We start from the raw sequence: 21,158 nt of genomic DNA, 5'->3' as shown, positions 1-21,158 counted from the left end.
ATCAAAAAGGGAGTGCAGACGCCCACACCCAATATACATATGGTCCAAGGACTCCACAGTGCCACAGAACAAGCAGTTGGGCTGGGAGTCCGAACACTAATGTTTATGTTGTTCTAAAAGCCAAGCCCTATCTCTGTTACATAAGCATAACCAATCAGACTATGCCACAATTGTCTTCTGGATTGCTGCAGATCATCACGTTGTGCTGTGGTCAACTTTCTTCACCTTTTGTCACCTGACAGGGTGCAGTCACACAAGACTGACTCAAGCACGCAATCCAGACCTTATACTTGTGCAACATTCCAACATGTAATTATATACTCCTATTTACCAAAGTACCAACATGTGAACATTTTTTTTATTGTCAGGTGTACAGAAGTATAGTGACAAGCAGTACAGGCAGATCATAGGAAGCGAAGATGTACAGATCAAAAAGACTGCAACAGAGACATATGGGTTACATTGTTTATCGCGACCGGAGAGCCCATTCATCGTTCTAGTAATAGCCAGGAAGAAGCTGTTCCTGAACCTGCTGGTGCATGTGTTCTCAATTTTCTGTGTCATTGAAGAGTTTGTAGGCGATCATTGCATGAAATAGAAGCCAGTCTGCCCTTTGAGCCCATCCCGCTATTTGATAAGATCGTGGCTGATTTGATTGAGGCCTGTATCTAGTTTGACTTGCTTGACAGTATCGAATCGACTTCCGCCCACCTTTCGAGGACCCCTTCACCCGCCTCCAGCACACTCCATCCATCTGGACACCCCGCCCTGACCAATTGCCCATCCTCTATCTCTTCATTTCCAACTGCTGCAGAGACATTAACCGCCTCAACCTGTGTACCCCCTCACTCCCTCTCCAACCTCTCACTGTCTCGACATGTAGGCCTCCATTCCCTCTGCTCCAATCCCAACCTCCCCATCAAACCAGCGGATAAAGGGGTGCAGTCGTAGTTTGGCACAATGACCTCTACATCGCTGAAGCCAGGCGCCAACTCGCAGACACCTCTTCCCACCCCCTCTGCCATGACTCTTTCCCCCCACCCCCAAATCACCAAACCATCATCTCCCAGACCATACAGAACCTCATCACCTCAGGAGATCTCCCTCCCACAGCCTCCAACCTCGTAGTCCGGGAACCCTGCACTGCCCGGTTCTACCACCTACTCAAGATCCACAAGCCTGACCACCCTGGCTGACCCATCGTTTCAGCTGCATCCTGCCCCACCAAACTCATCTCCACCTACCTCGATACTGTCCTATACCCCCAGTCCAGGAACTCTCCACATACTTTCAGGACACCACACATGCCCTCTATCACCTCCAAGACTGCTGTTTCCCCAGGCCCCAATGCCTCATCTTCACCATAGACATCCATTCCCTCTACATCTCCATCTGCCATGACCAGGGCCTCCAAGCCCTCTGTTTCTTCCTTTCCCGACGTCCCCACCAGTACCTTTTCACTGACGCTCTCATTCATTTGGCTGAACTGGTCCTCACCCTCAACAATCTCTTCCACTTCCTCCAGATAAAAGTGGTAGCCATGGGCACCCATATGGGCCCCAGATATGCCTGTCTCTTTGGCTGCGTAGAACAGTCCATCTTCTGTACTTACACTGACACCATCCCTACCTTTTTCCTTCACTACATTGATGACTGTATTAGTGCTACCTTGTGTTCCCACAAAGAGGTCGAACAGTTCATCAACTTCAACATATTCCACCTCGACGTTAAATTCACCTGGACCATCTCTGACACCTCCCTGGACCTCTCCATCTCCATCAACAACAACCAACTCAACACTGACGTTTTTTACAATCCCACCGACTCCCACAGCTACCTGGATTACGCCTCTTCCCACCCTACCTCCTGCTAAAATGCTATCCCGTATTCCCAATTCCTCTGCTTCCGCTGTATCTGCTCCCAGAAGGATCAGTTCCACCACAGAAAACACTGGATGGTCTCCTTCTTTAAAGACCATAAATTTCCCCTCCCCCACATGAATGAAGATGCCCTCCAATGCATCTCGTCTATGTCCCTCACCACCATCCTCAAATCCCACCCCTCCAACCGTAACAAGGACAGAACCCCTCTGGTCCTCACCTTCCACCCCACCAACCTCCGCATCAACCGCCGACATTTCTGCCACCTCCAAACGGACCCCACCAACAGGGATATATTCCCCCCCCCCCCTCCGCCTTCCGCAAAGTCCATTCCCTCCGTGACTGCCTGGTCAGGTCCATGCCCCCCAACAACCCACCCTCTCATCATGGCACCTTGCCCTGCCACCGCAGGAATTGTAAAACCTGTGGCCACACCTCCCCCTTCACTTACATCCAAGGCCCTAAAGGAGCCTTCCACATCCATCAAAGTTTCACCTGCACATCCACTAATATCATTTATTGTACCCGTTGCTCCCAATGCGGTCTCCTTTACAGGGGGGAGACTGGACGCCATCTCGCAGGGAACACCTCCAAGATACCCGCACCAATCAACCCCACCGCCCCGTCGTCAATGAACATTTCAACTCCCCCTCCCACTCTGCTGAGGATATGCAGGTCCTGGGCTGCCTCCACCGCCACTCCCTCACCACCCGATGCCTGGAGGAAGAATGCCTCGTCTTCCACCTCGGAACACTTCAACCCCAGGGCATCAATGCAGACTTCACCAGTTTCCTCATCTCTTTTCTTACCCCCCCCCCCACCCAACAGTTCCAACCTTACAGCTCAGCACCATCCTCATAACCTGTCCTACCTGCCAATCTTCTTTCCCACCTATCCACTCCACCTTCCTCTCTGACCTATCACCTTTATCTCCACCTCCATCCACCTATTGCACTCTTAGCTACCTTCTTTCCAGCCCCACCCCCCTCCCATTTATCTCTCCACCCTGGAGGCTCCCAGCCTCATCCCTGGTGAAGGGCTCCTGCCCGAAACGTCAATTTTATTTATTTTTCTTCTGTTCTTTTTTTCGTGCTCCTCAGATGCTGCCTGATCTGCTGTGCTTTTCCAGCACCACTCTAATCTTGACTCTGGTCTGTAGCATCACTTTCGCCTAGTCGAATCTATCTGTGTTAAACACATTCAATGACCCTGCTGTCATTTCTCTCTGGGTAAGAGAATTCACCGGTGGGGAAGTAGACATGTTTTAAAAATAAACTTTTGGGCTGGATCTTAGCAGAAATCAACAGTGTCCAATATTATTGAGTTTCTGTCCGCAAGCCCCAAAGAGTTTTCTCATGGTTCTCTTGCCTCCAATCCACAATACAATGAGCAGGGCACAACGCATTCTCCCATTCTACACTGGTGAAGTACTGGCCTCTTCTGGAATGGCGGATGCTACACATCTGAAACAAAAATCTTAATTGTTGTTGACACTCAACAAGTCTGACACCATCTGTGGGAAAAACACAGTTAGTTTCTGATGAAGAGACACCAGACTCTGCTTCCTTCCCACAGCTGGTGCCAAACCTCCTGTGGGATCTTGCTGGGTCTCTGCCCCAGGGCCATCTTTATAGTCCAGCTGTGTACTCGATCAAGCACTGGCAGTCCACAGCTGAGCTGAATTGGTTGTTTTATCTGGTTCAGATGTATCCGACAGGGAATTAGCACCTCTCACTGACTGGGATCTGGAGGCCCTGATAAATGAGGCAGTGTGCCTGTGGTCATAGCCCATGGAGAGTGTTGCTGAGATGTTGGTGACTGAAAGGTTAGATAAGCAAGTAGTGAGCTGAAGTCACCAGTTGTATCCCCTGACCTGCAGGTTGGGAATTGTCACTATCCAATTTCTTATCCCACAAGACGGATAATGGGAAACCTGCACATCAGTGATGTGAGATAATGTGACAGTCGGAGTGCTAATACATACAAACAGGCCTTTTACTACTCACTAGAGAGGAACACGTCTCACTGTGCAACACTTGGTTGGAAAATGAATCGTTTTATGCTCACTAGTGGAAAATTCCTCACTGTCAATCTTGTGCAACTCTCCCAATGTATCCCACATCATTTATTACCTGGGAAAATTCCCATCCATAGTGATAAAAGTATTTTAGTGCAATTAATTAAACTGCACTTAGCTACCATTCTTAAATACATCAGTGGATACTATTTTACTTGAAATAAAAAAGAAACTATTTGTATTGTCTTTAGACCATAACATATAGTAGTAGACTGAGACCATTTGGCCCATTGAATCTGCTCTACCATTCGATCATGGCTGATATGTTTCTCACCCTCATTTTCCTGCCTTCTTTCTGTAACTTCTGACTCTCCTACTAATGAAAACTTATCTACCATTGTCTTTAATGCACTCAGTGAATTGACCTCCACAGCCATCCGCAACAATGAGTTCCACAGATTATCTATCTTCTGGTGGTAGAAATTCCTCCTCCTCTCCATTTTAAATGGTTGTCCCTTCACTCCGAAGCTGTGCCCTCAGGTCCTAGTCTCTTCTATTGGTGGAAACGTCTTCTACATGTCCATTCTGTCCAGGTCTCTCCGTATTCTGTACGTTTCATTCAGATCCCCCCTCAGCCTCAACCGTGCCTTTCATCCATCTGAAAATTCTTGTAAACCTTCTCTGGAGCCCCTCCAAGGCCATCACATCCCCTCCTTCGACATGGGGTGCAAAACTGCTCACTATTCCAGATGTGGTCTGATGAGAGCCTTATACTACCTCAGCAGTACATCCCTGCTCTTGTGTTCTAGCCTGTTTGAAATGAATGCTGAAAATGTGTTGCTGGAAAAACGCAGCAGGTCAGGCAGCATCCAAGGAACAGGAGAATCGACGTTTCGGGCATAAGCCCTTCTTCAGGAAAGAAGGGCTTATGCCCAAAACATCGATTCTCCTGTTCCTTGGATGCTGCCTGACCTGCTGCGCTTTTCCAGCAACACATTTTCAGCTCTGATCTCCAGCATCTGCAGTCCTCACTTTCTCCTGCTTGAAATGAATGCCAACATTACATTTGCCTTCAGAATGGCCAATTGAACCTGCATTGTAACCTTAAGGGAATCATGAACTAGGACTCCCTTTGTGCTTCAGGTTTCCAAAGCTTTTCCTTTTAGAAATTAGTCTGTACCGCTATTCTTCCTGTCAAAGTGCATAACCTCACACTTTCCCACATTGTATTCTATCTGCCACTCTCTGACTCTGTCCAACTCCTTCTGCAGCCTCCTCACGTCCTCAATACTGTATGTCCCTCCACCTATATTTGTGGCATTTGTAAACTTAGCAACAATGCCCTCAGTTCATTTGTTCAGATTGTATATTAATAATGTGAGTCGTTGTGGACCAAACACTGCAGAACTCCACTAGTAACTGGCTGTTATCCTGAAAAAGGTCCCTTTATCCCTACTTTCTACTTTCTTCCAGTCAACCGATTATCTGTGCCAGGATCTTGCTCTTAACACCAGGCGCTCCTTTATTTAGCCTTTATTTAGCAGCCTCCTGTGCAACACTCAGTAAAGGTCATCCAGAAATCCAAATATATTAGGTCCATTGTCTCTCCTTTATTTAACTTGCTCCTCAAAGAATTCTACAGATTTGTTAAGCATGGCCTCCCCTTGAGGAAGCTGTGCTGACTCAGCCTTTTTTTAACTTTGCATTTCCAAAGTGCTTATCCTTAATAATGGACTGTAGAATCTTAAGAGTGACTGAGGCCAGGCTGACCAGCCTATAGTTTCCTGTCTTGTTTCTCCCTCTCTTCTCAAACAGGGGTGTTACATTAGCTATTTTCCAGTCCTCTGGGACTCACTCTGGCACCAGAATTCCTTGGAGATCACTACCAATACCTCCATAATCTCCTCAGCCATCTCCTTCAGAATATCTGGTCTGGTTGATTTATCAGCCTTCAGACCTTTCAGCTTCCCCAGCAGCTTCATCTTCTTTTGGCACTACACTCTGCTCCTGGTGTCTGAAGACCGTTGCAGTGTAGCTGTTCAGTTCCTCAGCCATTTCTTTGTTCCCTATTGTGACTTCTCCAGCCTCGTTTTCCAGTGGTCCGATTTCCACTCTTGCTTTTCTCTTACATTGTTCTATTGCACTGGTTCATGGATGATTTGATATTCGTGACTGCAAATAGATTTGGAGCTTTGAGTTGTAACTTAGTCGGTACATTTGGATGCAATTTCCTAATTATTAAATGAGCCAAAGTTACCTTCTCGGGAAGGTGGGTGATTGACCTACAATCTAGCAATTGGTGAGAAAAGAACCTTGACTCAGTTGTTAATGTAGTGAAATGTGTATACACATACATTCGGAATAAAAACTCTATTATTTCTCACCTCTTCCCAACAGCATGAACAGGTTGAACACTCTGCCACGAGGATTTGGGTCTCTACCAGCTCTTGAAGTGCTTGATTTGACATACAACAACTTGAGTGAAAATTCTCTACCTGGCAACTTCTTCTACCTCAGTATGGAACTTTTCATTTTCAATAATTTATTTATTTATTTTTGGTAGCATGCATTGACCAGCAATAGAAGTGAAGTTAGTTAGTGCTCTTGCTAGTTTCAGAATTCGGTCTGAAGTGAGGACTTGATCCTGCACCTGGTTGTCCCTATAGAACACAATTTGAATGGGTGAACATTGCAAAAATTGAACTGAATATAAGCACTTGACCTTGTCAAAATACTTCAAAATATGTTGGATCAATTGGTGGCCTATGCTGAACAAATTGCAAATGTTTTCTTATGTCATGTACATTAAACCTTCTAACCACTGTGCAACTATTTTGCAAATTCTTTCAACATGTAAATATGCCCTAGTGATTTTTAGAAAATGATTGCAATTCAGAATAGTTTTGTTCTCAGTTATTATCAGATAACTTCGTAAGTCTGATCATTTAAGTTTTGTGTCAAATTGTCCTTTTTATTTCTATAGCAACATATTTTTGTTTCAAATTTAGCGTGGAGTCAGTCTTTTCCCAAATTGCAGAAGCATTTGTTTTCATTTGTGCATCACTGATTGCACATCCCTAGTTGTCCTTGAACTGAGTGGCTTGCCAGGTACTTTCAGGAGGCAGGTAAGAGTCACCCACATTTACTGGAGTGACATAGACAACACCAGATAAGGGTAGCAGGTTTTCTTCCCTAAAGCATCTTAAAGAACCAGGGGTGGATTTTTATAACAATCAGTGGTGGATTGTCATGGTCGCTATTAGCTTTATATGCTAGATTGATGAATTGAATTCAAATTCCATTAGCTGTGGTGGAACTTAAATTCATTTAATAGATCTGAAAATGAAATCTAGGTTCCATAATGGTGGCCTTTACAGCCATCAGCTATTGTTGTAAAATCCCATGTGGTTCACTGATGTCTTTCCAGGAAGGAAATTTGCCTTAATTATTCAGTCTGCTCGATGAGACTCTGACTCTACAGAAAGTTGTTTGACTCTTAATAGCCCTATGAAGTAAACTAGCAAGCCACTTCCTTCAAGGGTAATTATGGTAACGCAAATATTTCTGGCCTTTAGTAATGCCGGCATCCCATGAAAGAATAAAGAAAAAAAGGCTGGGGAAGGAGCTTTGCTTTTTCAAAAAAAAAGTCCTTTTATAGTTTCAGTATATTGCCGAGTGGTTGATTATCAATTACTGTCTGACAATACAGCACTTTTCTATTGCCATGGCAATCTGTCATCACTAGCCGAGAGATTTAATCCAGTTGGCTATTAGTAAAGCATAAAATCCAGCTTCTTCGTGCCTGGACAGAAGAAAGCCACTTAATTCTCCAAGAATGAGCTATCCAATTATGCCCACTCCACTGCTTTTTGTCCATACTCCTGCACATTTTCACTTTATAAGGATTGATCCAAATTACTTTTAGAAAGTTACTAAACTACTTCCTCCACCCTTTTGTCAAACAGTACATTTCAGATCCCAACTTACTTTGCAATCTGTTTTCCATATCTCATGTCTGGTTCTTTTGCCATTTATCTTTAAATCTATATCCTCTTTTATCAACCTTTCCCCACTGCAAACAGCTTTTGCTTATTTTCCCTATCTATAAAACCTTGAAGAAATTCACTTTCCATAAAATCTCATTTTAACATTGTGCTGTAGAGAGAATTAACAACAAATTCACTAGTCTTCCCACATAACATGTTTTTTGAAACACAGTAGCATTGTAATACATGTCCTCTATATATTTAAGAGATTAACATGTTCCTGGACATGGGCACCCAGAAGTGGGCAGAGTACACTATGAAGCATTTTTTTTATATGAAGGTTACTTTATTCAGTCTCGCTTTATAAAGTAGTAGAGGATTCCATACACTTTTATTAAACAGTCTTCATAATGCCTTCAAAGTTTAAGTTCACCTGAAGTCTGTTGCTGTCCTCCTTGCTGTTTCCTAAGGCATGAGGAAGAGAAATTAGGAAGCATTCTTTTAAAGGAAATCAAGTTTAAGTGTAGGAAAACATTTCTGCAGTTGTAGGGAGCCTTATGAAATTGCATTTGGGTACTGTGTTCAGCTTTGTTCTCCTTACATAAGGATGAATATAATTGCGATAGAAGCAATTCGGAGAGGTTCACTGTACAGATTCCTAAGATGAAAGTGTTATAATCCAGTAGGGCCTGACCTTTCGCCTGTTGAAATTTCAAAGAACAAGGCATGATCTTATTAAATCATAAGATCCTGAGGGAACTCAACAAATAAATGTATTTCTAACTTCGATAAAATTTTACAAACATTAATGCTTTCACCTTGAGTCATTGATATAGTGGTGCCAATACCGATCCCAGGGTGGCATATCTGTCCAGTTTGAAAAAAAATGTTTATTGTGACTCTGTACTTTCTGCAACATAAACAATTTAATGTTCATATAGCCACTGTTCCTTTGCTCTCGTGTTTCAGTATTGCCAGTCATGTTGACCTGTTCGTACAAACAACTGGGGTGGCGGCCTTGTGTTAACATAGTGGGAGCTGTCCCACTGCCTTACCAAGCAACAGCCTGACATTGTATGGCTCAATGAAGAATGTTAGGACCAACACTAGGCATCCCTAAAACAAGTGGTCAACCAGGACTATGTGCAGTATCCCTGCCTGTCACGCAGGAGACCGGGGTTCAATTCCCTGCTGAGGAGAACGATTCCATTTAGAAAGGACTATGTGCAGGCCAAACAACAATCGCAGCATGCACCAAATAGGGCGATGTGACCCTACAACCAATGGATCAGATTCGTGCTCTACAGTCCTTTTGCATCCAATGTCTGGGAATAAGGAAACTCCACAGTTATCCCCACTGGCAAGGATATGAGAGCCCAATACATCTTTGTAAAAGGCAAGAGTGTAGAGCTAGAAAAGCACAATAGGTCAGCCAGCATCTGAGGAGCAGAAGAATCGACATGTCAGGCGTAAGACCTTCTTCAGGAATCCTGGCTCCCGAAGAAGGGCTTTTGCTGAAAACGCTGATTCTCCTGCTCCTCGGATGCTGCCTGACCTGCTGTGTATTTTTCTAGCACCACACTGTTTACTCTGAGCTTCAGCATCTGCAGTCCTCACTTTCTCCATCTGTGTAAAAGACAAGGCTGAAATACCTTCAGTAGTGTTCAGCCAGAAATTGGATGATCCACCCTAGCTTTTTCCCATACTACGGGTATCAGTTTTCAACCACTTTACTTCATTCCACATGATATCATGAAATAGCTGATGTCATTAGTTTCCTCCAAAAGCCATGAGCCCTGACAATATTCAGGCAGTTTACTGAAGACTTGTGCTCTTGAACTTGAATTTGCCACACCATACTTAAGGTACAACAGTGGCATTTACCTAACAATGTGGAAAATTGCCCAGCTTTGCCCTGTCTGCAAAAAGGAGAACAAATCCAACCCAGCCAGTTACTGCCATATCAATAACTCTTGATCATTAGCAAAGTGATGGAACGCATTGTCAACGGTGCTGTGAAGTGTCAATTGCACTTCCACTACTCTAAACACTAAGTCCTTCCACTGTGCACAGTAACAGCAATGTGTTCCATTTAAAAGATGCACAACAGCCATTCATCAAGGTTTCTTTGACAGCAAACCGATGACTGCTACCACCTAGAAAGACAAGGGCAATAAATGCATTGGAGCACTAGCACTGACATATTTCCTCCCTAGCAACATCCTATCCTGTGTTGGAAGTATATCACTATTCCTCTTTTTTGAGATCAAAATCCTGGAACACACTCCATAACAGCACTATGGGTGTACCTACTGATCCCCAACCATATGGACTGCAGTGTTTCAAGAAGGTAGCTCACCATGCCCTTCTCCAGGGCAGTAACTGCTGAGCTAGCCAGTGTTATCCATATCTTGTGATTGGGGTGTGGGGAAAGTAACTTTTAATTTGTTTTTCAGACTCTGTTATGCAGGGCTAAAGCATATAATTTCTTGTCCATTTGTGTCATTTATGCTATTTACAACTTTTTACCCAGCGTGGAAGAGTACAAGTTTAAATTGTTAGAACATAGAACATTACAGCGCAGTACAGGCCCTTCGGCCCTCGATGTTGCACCGACCTGTCATACCAATCTGAAGCCCATCTAACCTACACTATTCCATGTACGTCCATATGCTTGTCCAATGATGACTTAAATGAGAGGCGACTCTGTGTGGAGTTTGCACATTCTCCCTGTGTCTGCGTGGCTTTTCTCCGGGTGCTCCGGTTTTCTCTGGGTGCTCCGGTTTCCTCCCACAATTCAAAAATGTGCAGGTTAGGTGAATTGGCCACGCTAAATTGCCCATAGTGTTAGGTGAAGGGGTAAATGTAGGGGAATGGGTCTGGGTGGGTTGTGCTTCGGCAGGTTGGTGTGGACTTGTTGGGCCAAAGAGCCTGTTTCCAGTAAGTAAACTAATCTAATCTAAAGTTGTTGATAAATGAATTGAGTTTACGTTCTGATATAACCTAAATGTCACTCCCATATTTTACCTTTGGCACTTCTAATATTCTTGAGTCCTTAATGTTGTGAGCATGATCAGTTTTATCTACCTGCCTGTATACTTGCTGAGAATGCACTTGTCTATCTATAGAAATAGTTTGCATCTTTGGTTGTGCAGATAACATCCTCGGTATCACACACCTTTTGCTTCTAAACTTTCAGTGCACAGAATGTGGTCATTTAGCCTATGATACATTTGTCATCGAGTCCAATTTAGTCACATAACACAGCCTTTTCCCTATACCCCAGCAAATTAATATGCTACAATTAAGTGTTCAATTGCCCCTTTAAAGGTCAAGCAGAACCTGATTCTTCTACTTGTTTCAGGTCGTGTTACAGATTTCAATGATACAATGTGTGATAACATTGCTCCTTATTTCCCCTCTAGTTATTTGTTAATTATTTTCAATATATGATCTCAGGTTTCCATGACATTCCTACCAAACCATTCAATTTTCAGTATAGTTTTTCCTTTTGTTGTCCTCTCAATGTTCTCTGCTGTAAGGAGAACAAAATCAAATCCTTCAATCTCTTTTAAATGCCTTCATTTTTCCTTTTAACTGTGTCCATGACTTCAATAACATGAAGTTTGATGCACAGACTCCTGTACATATCCTTCCAGACATTACTAATGATTTATCATTATTTGGAGATGCCGGTGTTGGATTATAACCTGGTGTTGTGTGATTTTCAATGATTTATCATGATTTCCTTGTTTTTACTGCATTGGCTTTCCCTGTGCCTGTTTACAAAGGCAAATATGGCATACATTTCAAAGCTTTAGAAGCCTGACACTTAAACATGTGTGAACATGTACCCTCCAGTCTCTTGGTTTCTCTTCCCAGATAGTGTGATTTAAATTATCTTCCTCTCCAATTTGTTTCTCCAAAAGGGGAAAGTTTTCCAGTTATCAGCATAAAATTGCATCTGCTAGCATTTTCCAGGTCATCAGTTTTTTTTTGTCTTCATGAGGTCTACTAGCATCTCATTCACTATTTACTGGGTCAAATTTTGTGTAATCCTCAAACTTTCAAAACTTTACAAACTGCATCCTTGACCACATTATTTAATATATAAATTAAAGAAGTGATCCTTATACCAAGGTTCTGCTTCATAATTCCCTCCAGTTAGAAAAACATCAACTCATAACTACACTGTTGCCCATTCTTTGGCCATTGCATTCCCAAGTTAGCACATTCCCTGTGCTTCTGTGCCTCAAGTAAGGCTGCTATGGGGGTACTAAATGAAATGCTTTTTGTAAATTCATATATATATGTGTATGCATATGTATCCACTACCCACATCAGGCACAATTTGTCTTTAATAAATCTGAACTGGCTGTCTCTTACTAACCCATGCTTTTTTAGATGGGCTTTCCTTTTTACTTTGGTCACCAGTTTTCTCACCTCTGATGTCAGATGGACTGGCCTGTAGCTACCAAGCCTATCCCATTGAATGGGATGGGAAATTTACTATCCTCCATTCTACAGGAATCACTCTCATGTTCAAGAGGATTGAACAGCTGTGGTCAGAGCTCCTGCTGACTGTGTTTGATTCACTCAACAACCTAGCATTCTATCTGGATTAGATAACTTATCAACTTTGAGTGATGCCATCCTACTTAGCATAGTCTGTCTTTGTCCTTCTTACTCCCTTCCCATTGAAGCTAACTTTATCCTAGTCTTCTGTGAAGACAGGTGAGAAGTACTATTTTGTACTCTGCCTCGAACAAGAGGAATACTTTCCTTGTTCCAAATCAATCCCGCTAGAGATCTGAAATAAGAAATACTACAAAAAGCTTGGCAACATCTGTGGAGGGAGAAAAACACAAGTCAGAATATTCCCAGGTACGGAACGACATGGTATTCACAAGAAAATTGGGAAAAATCACATGCCACGATCACCGGGGATCTTCTCAATATTCAGAGGTAAAGTCACATTTTCCAAAAGTGTTGAAGGATAAGATGAGAATCTCATTAAGTGAATGGTGAGAGGCTAATTTGCATGTATTAGCTTGCATTAACATCTTATTTTACCTAATCACATGAATATGCAGCCTCCATTCTCCCAGCCACAGGAAAGAAACTCGATGGTGACAATTCATGACATGAAAGAACTGTGACTTTGCACTTCGATGCCGCACTGGGGTGCCATGCACTCCAATCATTAGAATGCTGTTGCAAAGACATTTTGCCCCTAGGTAAAGGCACCCACCTCAGATTGAACCAGGTTGCTTCTCAGGGCTGCTCGCTTGCCTGTCTTCGTGGTTTGTGTCCAGCTCACTGCTCACAACTTTCCTGCTTGGCCTTGCTCTGTTATGCTTTGAGCTATCAGCCAGAGTTTAAAGGCCCGCAGTAGTTCTGGCTTGCCTTGCTGCTTCGCACAGACCCAAAGTTAAGCAACTTGTCATAGTTGTCACAGTCATCAGTCAAGTAGGTGGACATGTTGCTGACTAGCATTTTGCTGAGTCAGTCACACTGTGCCAGCACAGAGCAAACACATGGTCATTCGCTTGCTGTGCATGCAATGTCTTAATGGAGTTTTTAGGAGTCGGGGGATCAGCTCCTGATCTCAGTCCAGGCATTTGGATACAGTCATTTATTTTCTGGGTTGGATCAGGACAGGGGTCACAGAGTCATTGAGATGTGCAGCATGGAAATAGACCAGTTGGTCCAACTCTTCCATGCCAACCAGATAACCTAATCTAGTCCCACTTGCCAGCACCTGGCCCATATCCCTCCAAACCCTTCTACACAGATACCACCCTCTGCATGAAAACTATGCCCCTTAACTCTCTTTTTTATATATTTCCCCTCTCACCCTAAACCTATGCCCTCCAGTTCTTTACTCCCTCACCCCTGGGAAAAGACTTTGTCTAGTTACCCTATCCATGCCCCTCATGATTTTATAAACCTATATAAGATCACCCCTCAGCCTCCGACGCTCCAGGGAAAACAGTCCCAAGCTGTTCAACCTCTCCCTATAGCTCAAATCATCCAACCCTGGCAACATCCTTCTAAATCTTTTCTGAACCCTTTCAAGTTTCACAACATCTTTCCGATAGGAAGGAGGCCAGATTTGCACGCAATATTCCAACAGTGGCCTAACCAATATCCTGTGCAGCCGCAACATGACCTTCCAACTCCTGTACTCAATACTCTGACCAATAAAGGAAAGCCTACCAAATGCCTCCTTCATTATCCTATCTATGTGCGACTCCACTTTCAGGGAGCTATGAACCTTCACTCCAAGGCGTCTTTGTTCAGCAACAACCCCTCGGACCTTACCATTAAGTGTATAAGTCCTGCTAAGATTTGCTTTCCCAAAATGCAACACCTCGCATTTATCTAAATTAAACTCCACCTGCCCCTTCTCAGCCCATTGGCTCACCTGATCAAGATCCCGTTGTAATCAGCGGTAATCTTTTTTGCCATCCTCTACACCTCCAATTTTGGTGTCATCTGCAAACATATTAACTATACCTCTTATGCTCACATCCAAATCATTTATATAAATGATGAAAAGTTGTGGACCCAGCACCGATCCATGTGGCACTCCACTGGTCACAGATTTCCTGTCTGAAAAACAACCCTCCACCACCATCATCTGTCTTTTATTTTTGAGTTAGTTCTGTATCCAAATGACTAGTTTTCTCTGTATTCCATGAGATCTGATGTTGCTAACCAGTCTCCCATGGGGAACCTTGTCAAACACCTTACTGAAGTCCATATAGATCACGTCCATCACTCTACCCTAATCAATCTTCTTTGTTACTTCTCCAAAAAACTCAATCAAGTTTGAGAGACATGATTTCCCATACACAAAGCCATGTTGACTATCCCTAATCAGTCCAGCCTTTTCAAATACATATGCAACCTGTCCCTTAGGATTCCCTCCAACAACTTGCCCACCACTGACATCAGGCTCACTGGTCTATAGTTCCCTGGCTTGTCCTTACCATCTTTCTTAAACAGTGGCATTACATTAGCCAACTTTAAGTCTTCCGGCTCCTCACCTGTGACTATTGATGATACAAATATCTCAGCAAGAGGCCCAGCAATCACTTCTCTAGCTTTTATACTAAACATGATCTACTCCCCACTTTGCAGCCCCGCAGGCTAAAGATAACATTCTTATATTTGGATTGGTCTGGTTCGTGCATTTGCATTATACTTTGGACAGAGTTTTCCCATAATCTTTGCATGAGGGGATACAGTCGACTCAGAAGAGCTGGGAGAGCAGCTGCAGTCTTTTGCGTAGGAAAAGGGAGGATATTAAGCAAGCGAAACATCACCTTCTGTATGACTGCATGCTGCAGATACAGGACAACAAGAAGCTGGATTGGATTTAACTGATACAGTTTTCCAGTAGATCAGAGCTGGGTGCAGTGATTAATCATTTGACTATAAATCTGTTGGTGCTAAAAAGATTGTACTTCTGTTCTGAAGAGGCAATGGGGCTTCTCATTGTTTATTTATTGTTTGATTCTGTTTTCTTGTATAAAAGTGAATGTTTCAAACTATCGGAAGGCTTTCCTGAATGTGATAGTTCCTCATTGTTCAACATTAAGATTTTGGGCTATCCTGGACATCCCTTCCATAAACATGCATGGTGAGGACATGTAAAGTCCACCCTGGAATATTTTGCTGTGTAATATGTTATTCCTGGCCAATCCTTCTTCACAGCTTACCTGCACTGATGCCTTCTCATTCTCAAATGCAATCTCGTTCTTCAACATCATTCCTTCTTTCAAAGATTCAGCATTGACTTTTCCTTATGCTAGAAATACAGACATCAACAAAAATTTCCGTGCTTGTTTTAAAAAGTTCTTTTATTAGTGATCTATGATTTTTGTATTTTCTGAGGAACAAGTCTGTACTGAGATTTCAGTCTCCTGATAATTTGGGTGTGAATAGTGCACATACATCAGTGTTACAGCGTTTTTTTCCTTAACCGTAACCAAATGGATTCAGTCTTTTAATATTGTAGTGTATCCTTCATCAGTAGATCTTTTAGTATTATTCTTGATCAACACTGCCAATGACCCCTCCCTCCCAACAGATTTCTCTTCCTGTCCTTCATGAATATATTGCAGCTAGAACAGTTGGATCACATTTCCTATGCATATCTTCTGTGCACACTTTTTACTGTATCCCTACATACATGTGACAGTAAATTTTAAATCAATTTAAAGTTGTGTCTCTGTTATGGCTGTTTCACAGTGAGCTGTGTGACAAGTTGTGCCTGCAGCTCGCCAACATTATTTGGAATACTCTTTGCCTTAAGACATATTTTCCAGTCATTTCTCCTCCAGAAATATCTGTTTTTTGTTTCTCCACTATTCTTTGGTTTATTCCTTGTAGTTTTCTGTGTGCCTTGTTTCTTGTATCTACAGCTTTAATGCTGATTTCTCCCCCTTGCCAACTCATTTGAAATCCTTTTCTCAAACTACTAGTCAACCAATCTGTAAGGAAGTTGCACCTGGGATGGGGCCAACTTATCTAGCATGTATAGATCCCTCCTGTATCAGAATGGTCCCACTGCCCAGGAATCTGAACCTCTCCTTCCTGCACAACCAGAGCTGTGTATCTACCTACACTATCTTCATTTGTCTGAAGTTAAAAATCACACAACACCAGGTTATAGTCCAACGGGTTTAATTGGAAGCACACTGGCTTTCGGAGCGCCACTCCTTCATCAGGTGATTGTGACAACCACCTGATGAAGGAGTGGCACTCCAAAAGCCAGTGTGCTTCCAGTTAAACCTGTTGGACTATAACCTGGTATTGTGTGATTTTTAACTTTGTACACCCCAGTCCAACACCAGCATCTCCAAATCATTTGTCTACTCACTATGGTGCTGCACTGGGAGTAATCGTTTTTTGTTTTAGTTTTTAGGAAAGGCAGGAAATGTTTTAATTATTGTCTCCGGTTTCCTCCCACAGTCCAAAGATGTGCAGGTCGGGTGAATTGGCCATTCTAAATTGCCCATAATGTTAGGTGCATTAGTCAGAGGGCAATGGGTCTGGTGGGCTAATTTTTGGAGGGTCAGTGTGGACTTGTTGGGCCGAAGAGTCTATTTCCACACTGTAGGCAATCTAATCTAATCCTCGGTTGTGCCTTACTTTCAAAGTTGACTGGGGTTAGCTACCACATTTTGTTGTTTTTGGCTCATGGCACATGGGTATCATGGCAAGGCTAGACTAAATTGTTGCAAAAGCTAATATGAGATGGGAATAATTTCTGCATAGTTCACATTTAACATCTTTTTATGTTTCTAATCTCTAGCTGGATGTAATTGTTGTCATTGGTATTTTTCCCTGAAACATTGAATTTACTGTCCTTCATTCAGCTTGGCTAACAGTGTAGTGCGTTGTCATTTTCCTCTATCTGTTAACATTGCTACCAAAGCAGAACAGCCTGCATGGGATGTTTTCATAATCTTTCTTGCTATTCAGGCACCATTAGAGAAGTCACTGGTCTATATACGCAGCCTGCTTAACTTTATGCCTGTTGGCATAGACTGGACATGATTGAGTACAGTGGTGTTTGGCATTTTGTCCTTTTTAAATCATTTATGGTAGTTTTTTAAAAGAAATGTCTCAATAATTAAACATATGTCCAGTTTACAGAGCATCCTATAGTATCCTCCTTTACTTGAATATTGCATCAATTGGTGCATATATACACTTGCCATGCCACTTTTAAAACTGTCCACTTTACTGTACCTGATAGTGTAATGATTGAGAAACATGCTGCCGACCCTAAGTAGCTGGCTCCCTTCAGTGAAAAAGAATGGAATTATCTTTGACATTTATTTCTGGAGAGCTCCTGTGGTGATTTCAAACATTCAGTACTAGTTACCAATTATGTATGTAAGACTTAATTGGAAAAAAAATTACTTGTTCCATCTTAAATTTAAAACGTATGCCAGACGTCAAAAACTTTTTTTTTTAAAAAGCGATTTGAGAGATAATGGAGTATACTTTGTCTTCGTAACTAGAGTCATAGAGATGTACAGCACGGAAACAGACCCTTCGGTCCAACTCATCCGTACCAACCAGATATCCTAACTTAATCTAGTCCCACCTGACAGCACCCGGCCCATATCCCTCCAAATCCTTCCTATTCATATACCCATCCATATGCCTTTTAAATGTTGCAATTGTACTACCACTTCCTCTGACAGCTCATTCCATTCACGTACCACCCTCTGAGTGAAAAAATTTCCCCTTTGGTCCTTTTTCTGTCTTTCCCCTCTCACCCTAAACCTATGCCCTCTAGTTCTGGACTCTTCCACCGCAGGGAAAAAGTCTTTGTCTATTTACCCAATCCATGCCCTCATGATTTTATAAACCTCTATAAGGTCATCCCTCAGCCTCTGGGAATATTAAATATTTTTGGTCAATGTATAAAGGACTTAAATGATCTTCCATGAAAATCATGCTGTATATATTTTTTTAAAATGTAGAAGTTGGGTGCTAAATGTTTTCTATAACATTGCAGTGACAAACAGCATAAAGGTTTTGAGTGAACCAGCTGATAACTGTTTTCATGTCTTTTAGGAGCACCAAGCATATTGTTACTGAAGTTGTTAATTGTGTCAATACTTCAGGATGTGGTCACTTTCCACATTCAAGCATCAACACAATAAACCAGTTTGACCTGCTTGTTATTATTAGATGCCCTGGGCATGTCAGAGGCTTTTGCAAAGCCAAGGCTATTAATCAAACTTGACTACTTTTATTGATCGGGCCTCCATGGTCTGGTTACATGCCACTCTGTTTATATATTGCTGTTTAATTTACAGCCACCTTGCGTGCACTCTATCTAAGTGACAACGATTTTGAAATCCTGCCGCCAGAAATTGCGAAGCTCACGAAGCTGCAGATCGTAAGTAATTTATCTAAATTCTTGAAAAATCAATTCACTTTTGCAGTTCCCTAAGTTCTGAATGAAGTCAATTCCAACATCTCTGGGGTTTATTTTGCCGGAATAAACCGCATCACCTGGCACTGCCATATGCTCATCTGTAGAGGCTTGCAATAAATTGAGATAGTGAGAGGAAGCATGTTAAGAATTGTTTGTAAACTATTTCGTTTGAAATCTGAATTGGTCTAAGAGCTCTCCATTTTCAGATCAGCTTGAGGGACAATGACCTCATATCGCTGCCAAAGGAGATTGGAGACTTGTCTCAGTTGAAGGAGCTCCATATTCAAGGAAATCGACTCACCGTACTTCCCCCTGAAATGGGTAAGAGTATGGGTTTCATAGTCTGTCCTTTGTCTGTCTATAATAGTCTGTCTATTATATCAATATAATATATTGATATGTTTTGTGTGCTACCGATAAGAAAAGAGATCTTACTAACACACCAGGTAGCTAGCATTTTAAAACACATGTTGAGTGACATGCAAAATGTCTAAAGAACAGTAAAGTCTAAAGCAAAAAACCAAAACAATATTTAATTAGAGAAATTTTGGTTGTCATTTCATTTTCTCAGAATCTGGATTGATGTGAGAGTATGCCAAGAATGTAAACGAAGGCATTTAAATCCATGCCCATAAGAAAATCAAAATCAATTGATTTCGCTCATTCTAAAAAACTTAAAATACATTCATAATTTTGCACTTCTTTTACTCTGCAGATTGTAACTGAATTTTACAGGAAAGACAAAGCTGTAATAAAATGTAATGTTATTTTTAATTCCATTCTTGGCTCAGTATTGAGCTCAGGGAGTGGAAAACTCAACGTCTATTCTCTCATGTCATCTCAAATAATTTTCATGCACAGCAGTACTGTGAAAATTAAAATGGAAGGACTCCATGGTGGCACTGGCCCTGGTATGTGGGACAGTTGTAGGGAATGGAAATTTCACTGGCTTCTCTTTTCAAATACTGGAACTTTTTTCATGGGAACCTCTACAGTTGATATTCAGATTTGCTAAATGCTTTACTAAGGAAGAGAAAGGATGAATCTGGTGAAAAGTTAAAAATTTGAAGCATATCAAACCTGATCACAAGTCACCAATTCTGATTTTAAGAAAAGAGTTTTGGTCAATATTAATTTTTAAATAGCTTTCATTCCTTCACTATCTCATTGAAAATAAATGTTTACACTGCTGCAAGGGATAGTTTTAGCCAGAAGATTAGGAAGATTTTAGTAACCAGCAAAGGAAGACTTAAAAAAATATAAATGGGGAGAAATCAGAATTAGAAAATAAAGTATCAAGACGTTTTTCCAGTCAGAGCTTCTGCAATGATGTTGAAAAATAAAATGTAGATCAGTTTGATGACTGAAATAGAGAAGTAATGATGGAAAACAAAGAATTGGCATACTTTTCACCATGTCATAGTCAGAGAGTTATTGAGATGTACAGCACAGAAACAGCCTTCGGTCCATACCAACCAGGTATCCTAAATTAATCTAGTCCCAATTGTCAGCACTTGACCCATATCCCTTTAAACCCTTCCTGTTCATGTACCCAACCAGATGCTTTGTACCAGCCTCCATCACTTCCTCTGGTAGCTCATTCCATACATGCACCATCCTGTGTGAAAAAAATTCTGTATTTTCCCTAAGCATTGAAGGGGACGAGACTAAGGGTTGACATGTTTCGTGGACCTTACAACCAGGAGCCTTGATTTCTTCGAGATAGTGGATGCATTGATTGCAAGCTTCCCCAGAAGTAAAAGTCCCCCAGATTCTGGAAAGACCTAGTGGATAGGAGAACTGCAAATGTTATTTCCCTGCTCAAAAAATAAGCAAGACAGAAAAACTAGAGCCCAGTTAGCCTAATATCCGTCATTGGCAAATTGCTGAAATTCATTTTTAAGACGGATTTAGCAGGGCATTTAGAAATTCAAAATGACAGCGAGCAGAGTCAACATTATGCCACAAACCAAAGGAGGTGATATAAATATTCTTCTCCTCAATTATGGTGCAGAAGACCAGACTGAAGCATTTGCAACCACCCTCACTGAGGAGCACTGAATGGCCAAATTCCCTTGATCTGCTCCAGCATGATGGATGCTACTCAATTCGTATTCTTGTGGTATCAAAAACCATTGAAGGTACTGGACACAGGAGCGGCTACAGGCTCTGATGACATTCCATTAGTAATATTGATGACTCGAGTTCCAGAATTAGTCTGCCTTGAGCCAAGCTATTCCAATACAGCTCAGCATTGACATCTACCCAGCAATGTGGATTATTGCCCCCGGTATAACCTGTGTGCA

General features: G+C 42.1%; 1 protein-coding gene across 2 annotated transcripts in view; it reads left to right on the top strand.

Moving 5' to 3' along the window:
- The window catches only part of rsu1 (Ras suppressor protein 1), a 166,601-nt gene that overhangs the window by 73,663 nt on the left and 71,780 nt on the right, over positions 1–21,158 (top strand). For both annotated transcript variants that reach the window (XM_072575894.1, XM_072575895.1), the window contains exons 5-7: positions 6,295–6,413; positions 18,731–18,813; positions 19,059–19,173. In XM_072575894.1, coding sequence (XP_072431995.1) covers positions 6,295–6,413; positions 18,731–18,813; positions 19,059–19,173 — 317 coding nt within the window. The remainder of the gene's footprint in view (positions 1–6,294; positions 6,414–18,730; positions 18,814–19,058; positions 19,174–21,158) is intronic.

Source organism: Chiloscyllium punctatum, chromosome 8 (assembly GCF_047496795.1).
Source record: "Chiloscyllium punctatum isolate Juve2018m chromosome 8, sChiPun1.3, whole genome shotgun sequence".
Taxonomy (NCBI): Eukaryota; Metazoa; Chordata; class Chondrichthyes; order Orectolobiformes; family Hemiscylliidae; genus Chiloscyllium; species Chiloscyllium punctatum.
Note: the sequence above shows the minus strand (reverse complement) of the source record. Positions and strands in the feature narration are given on the sequence as shown.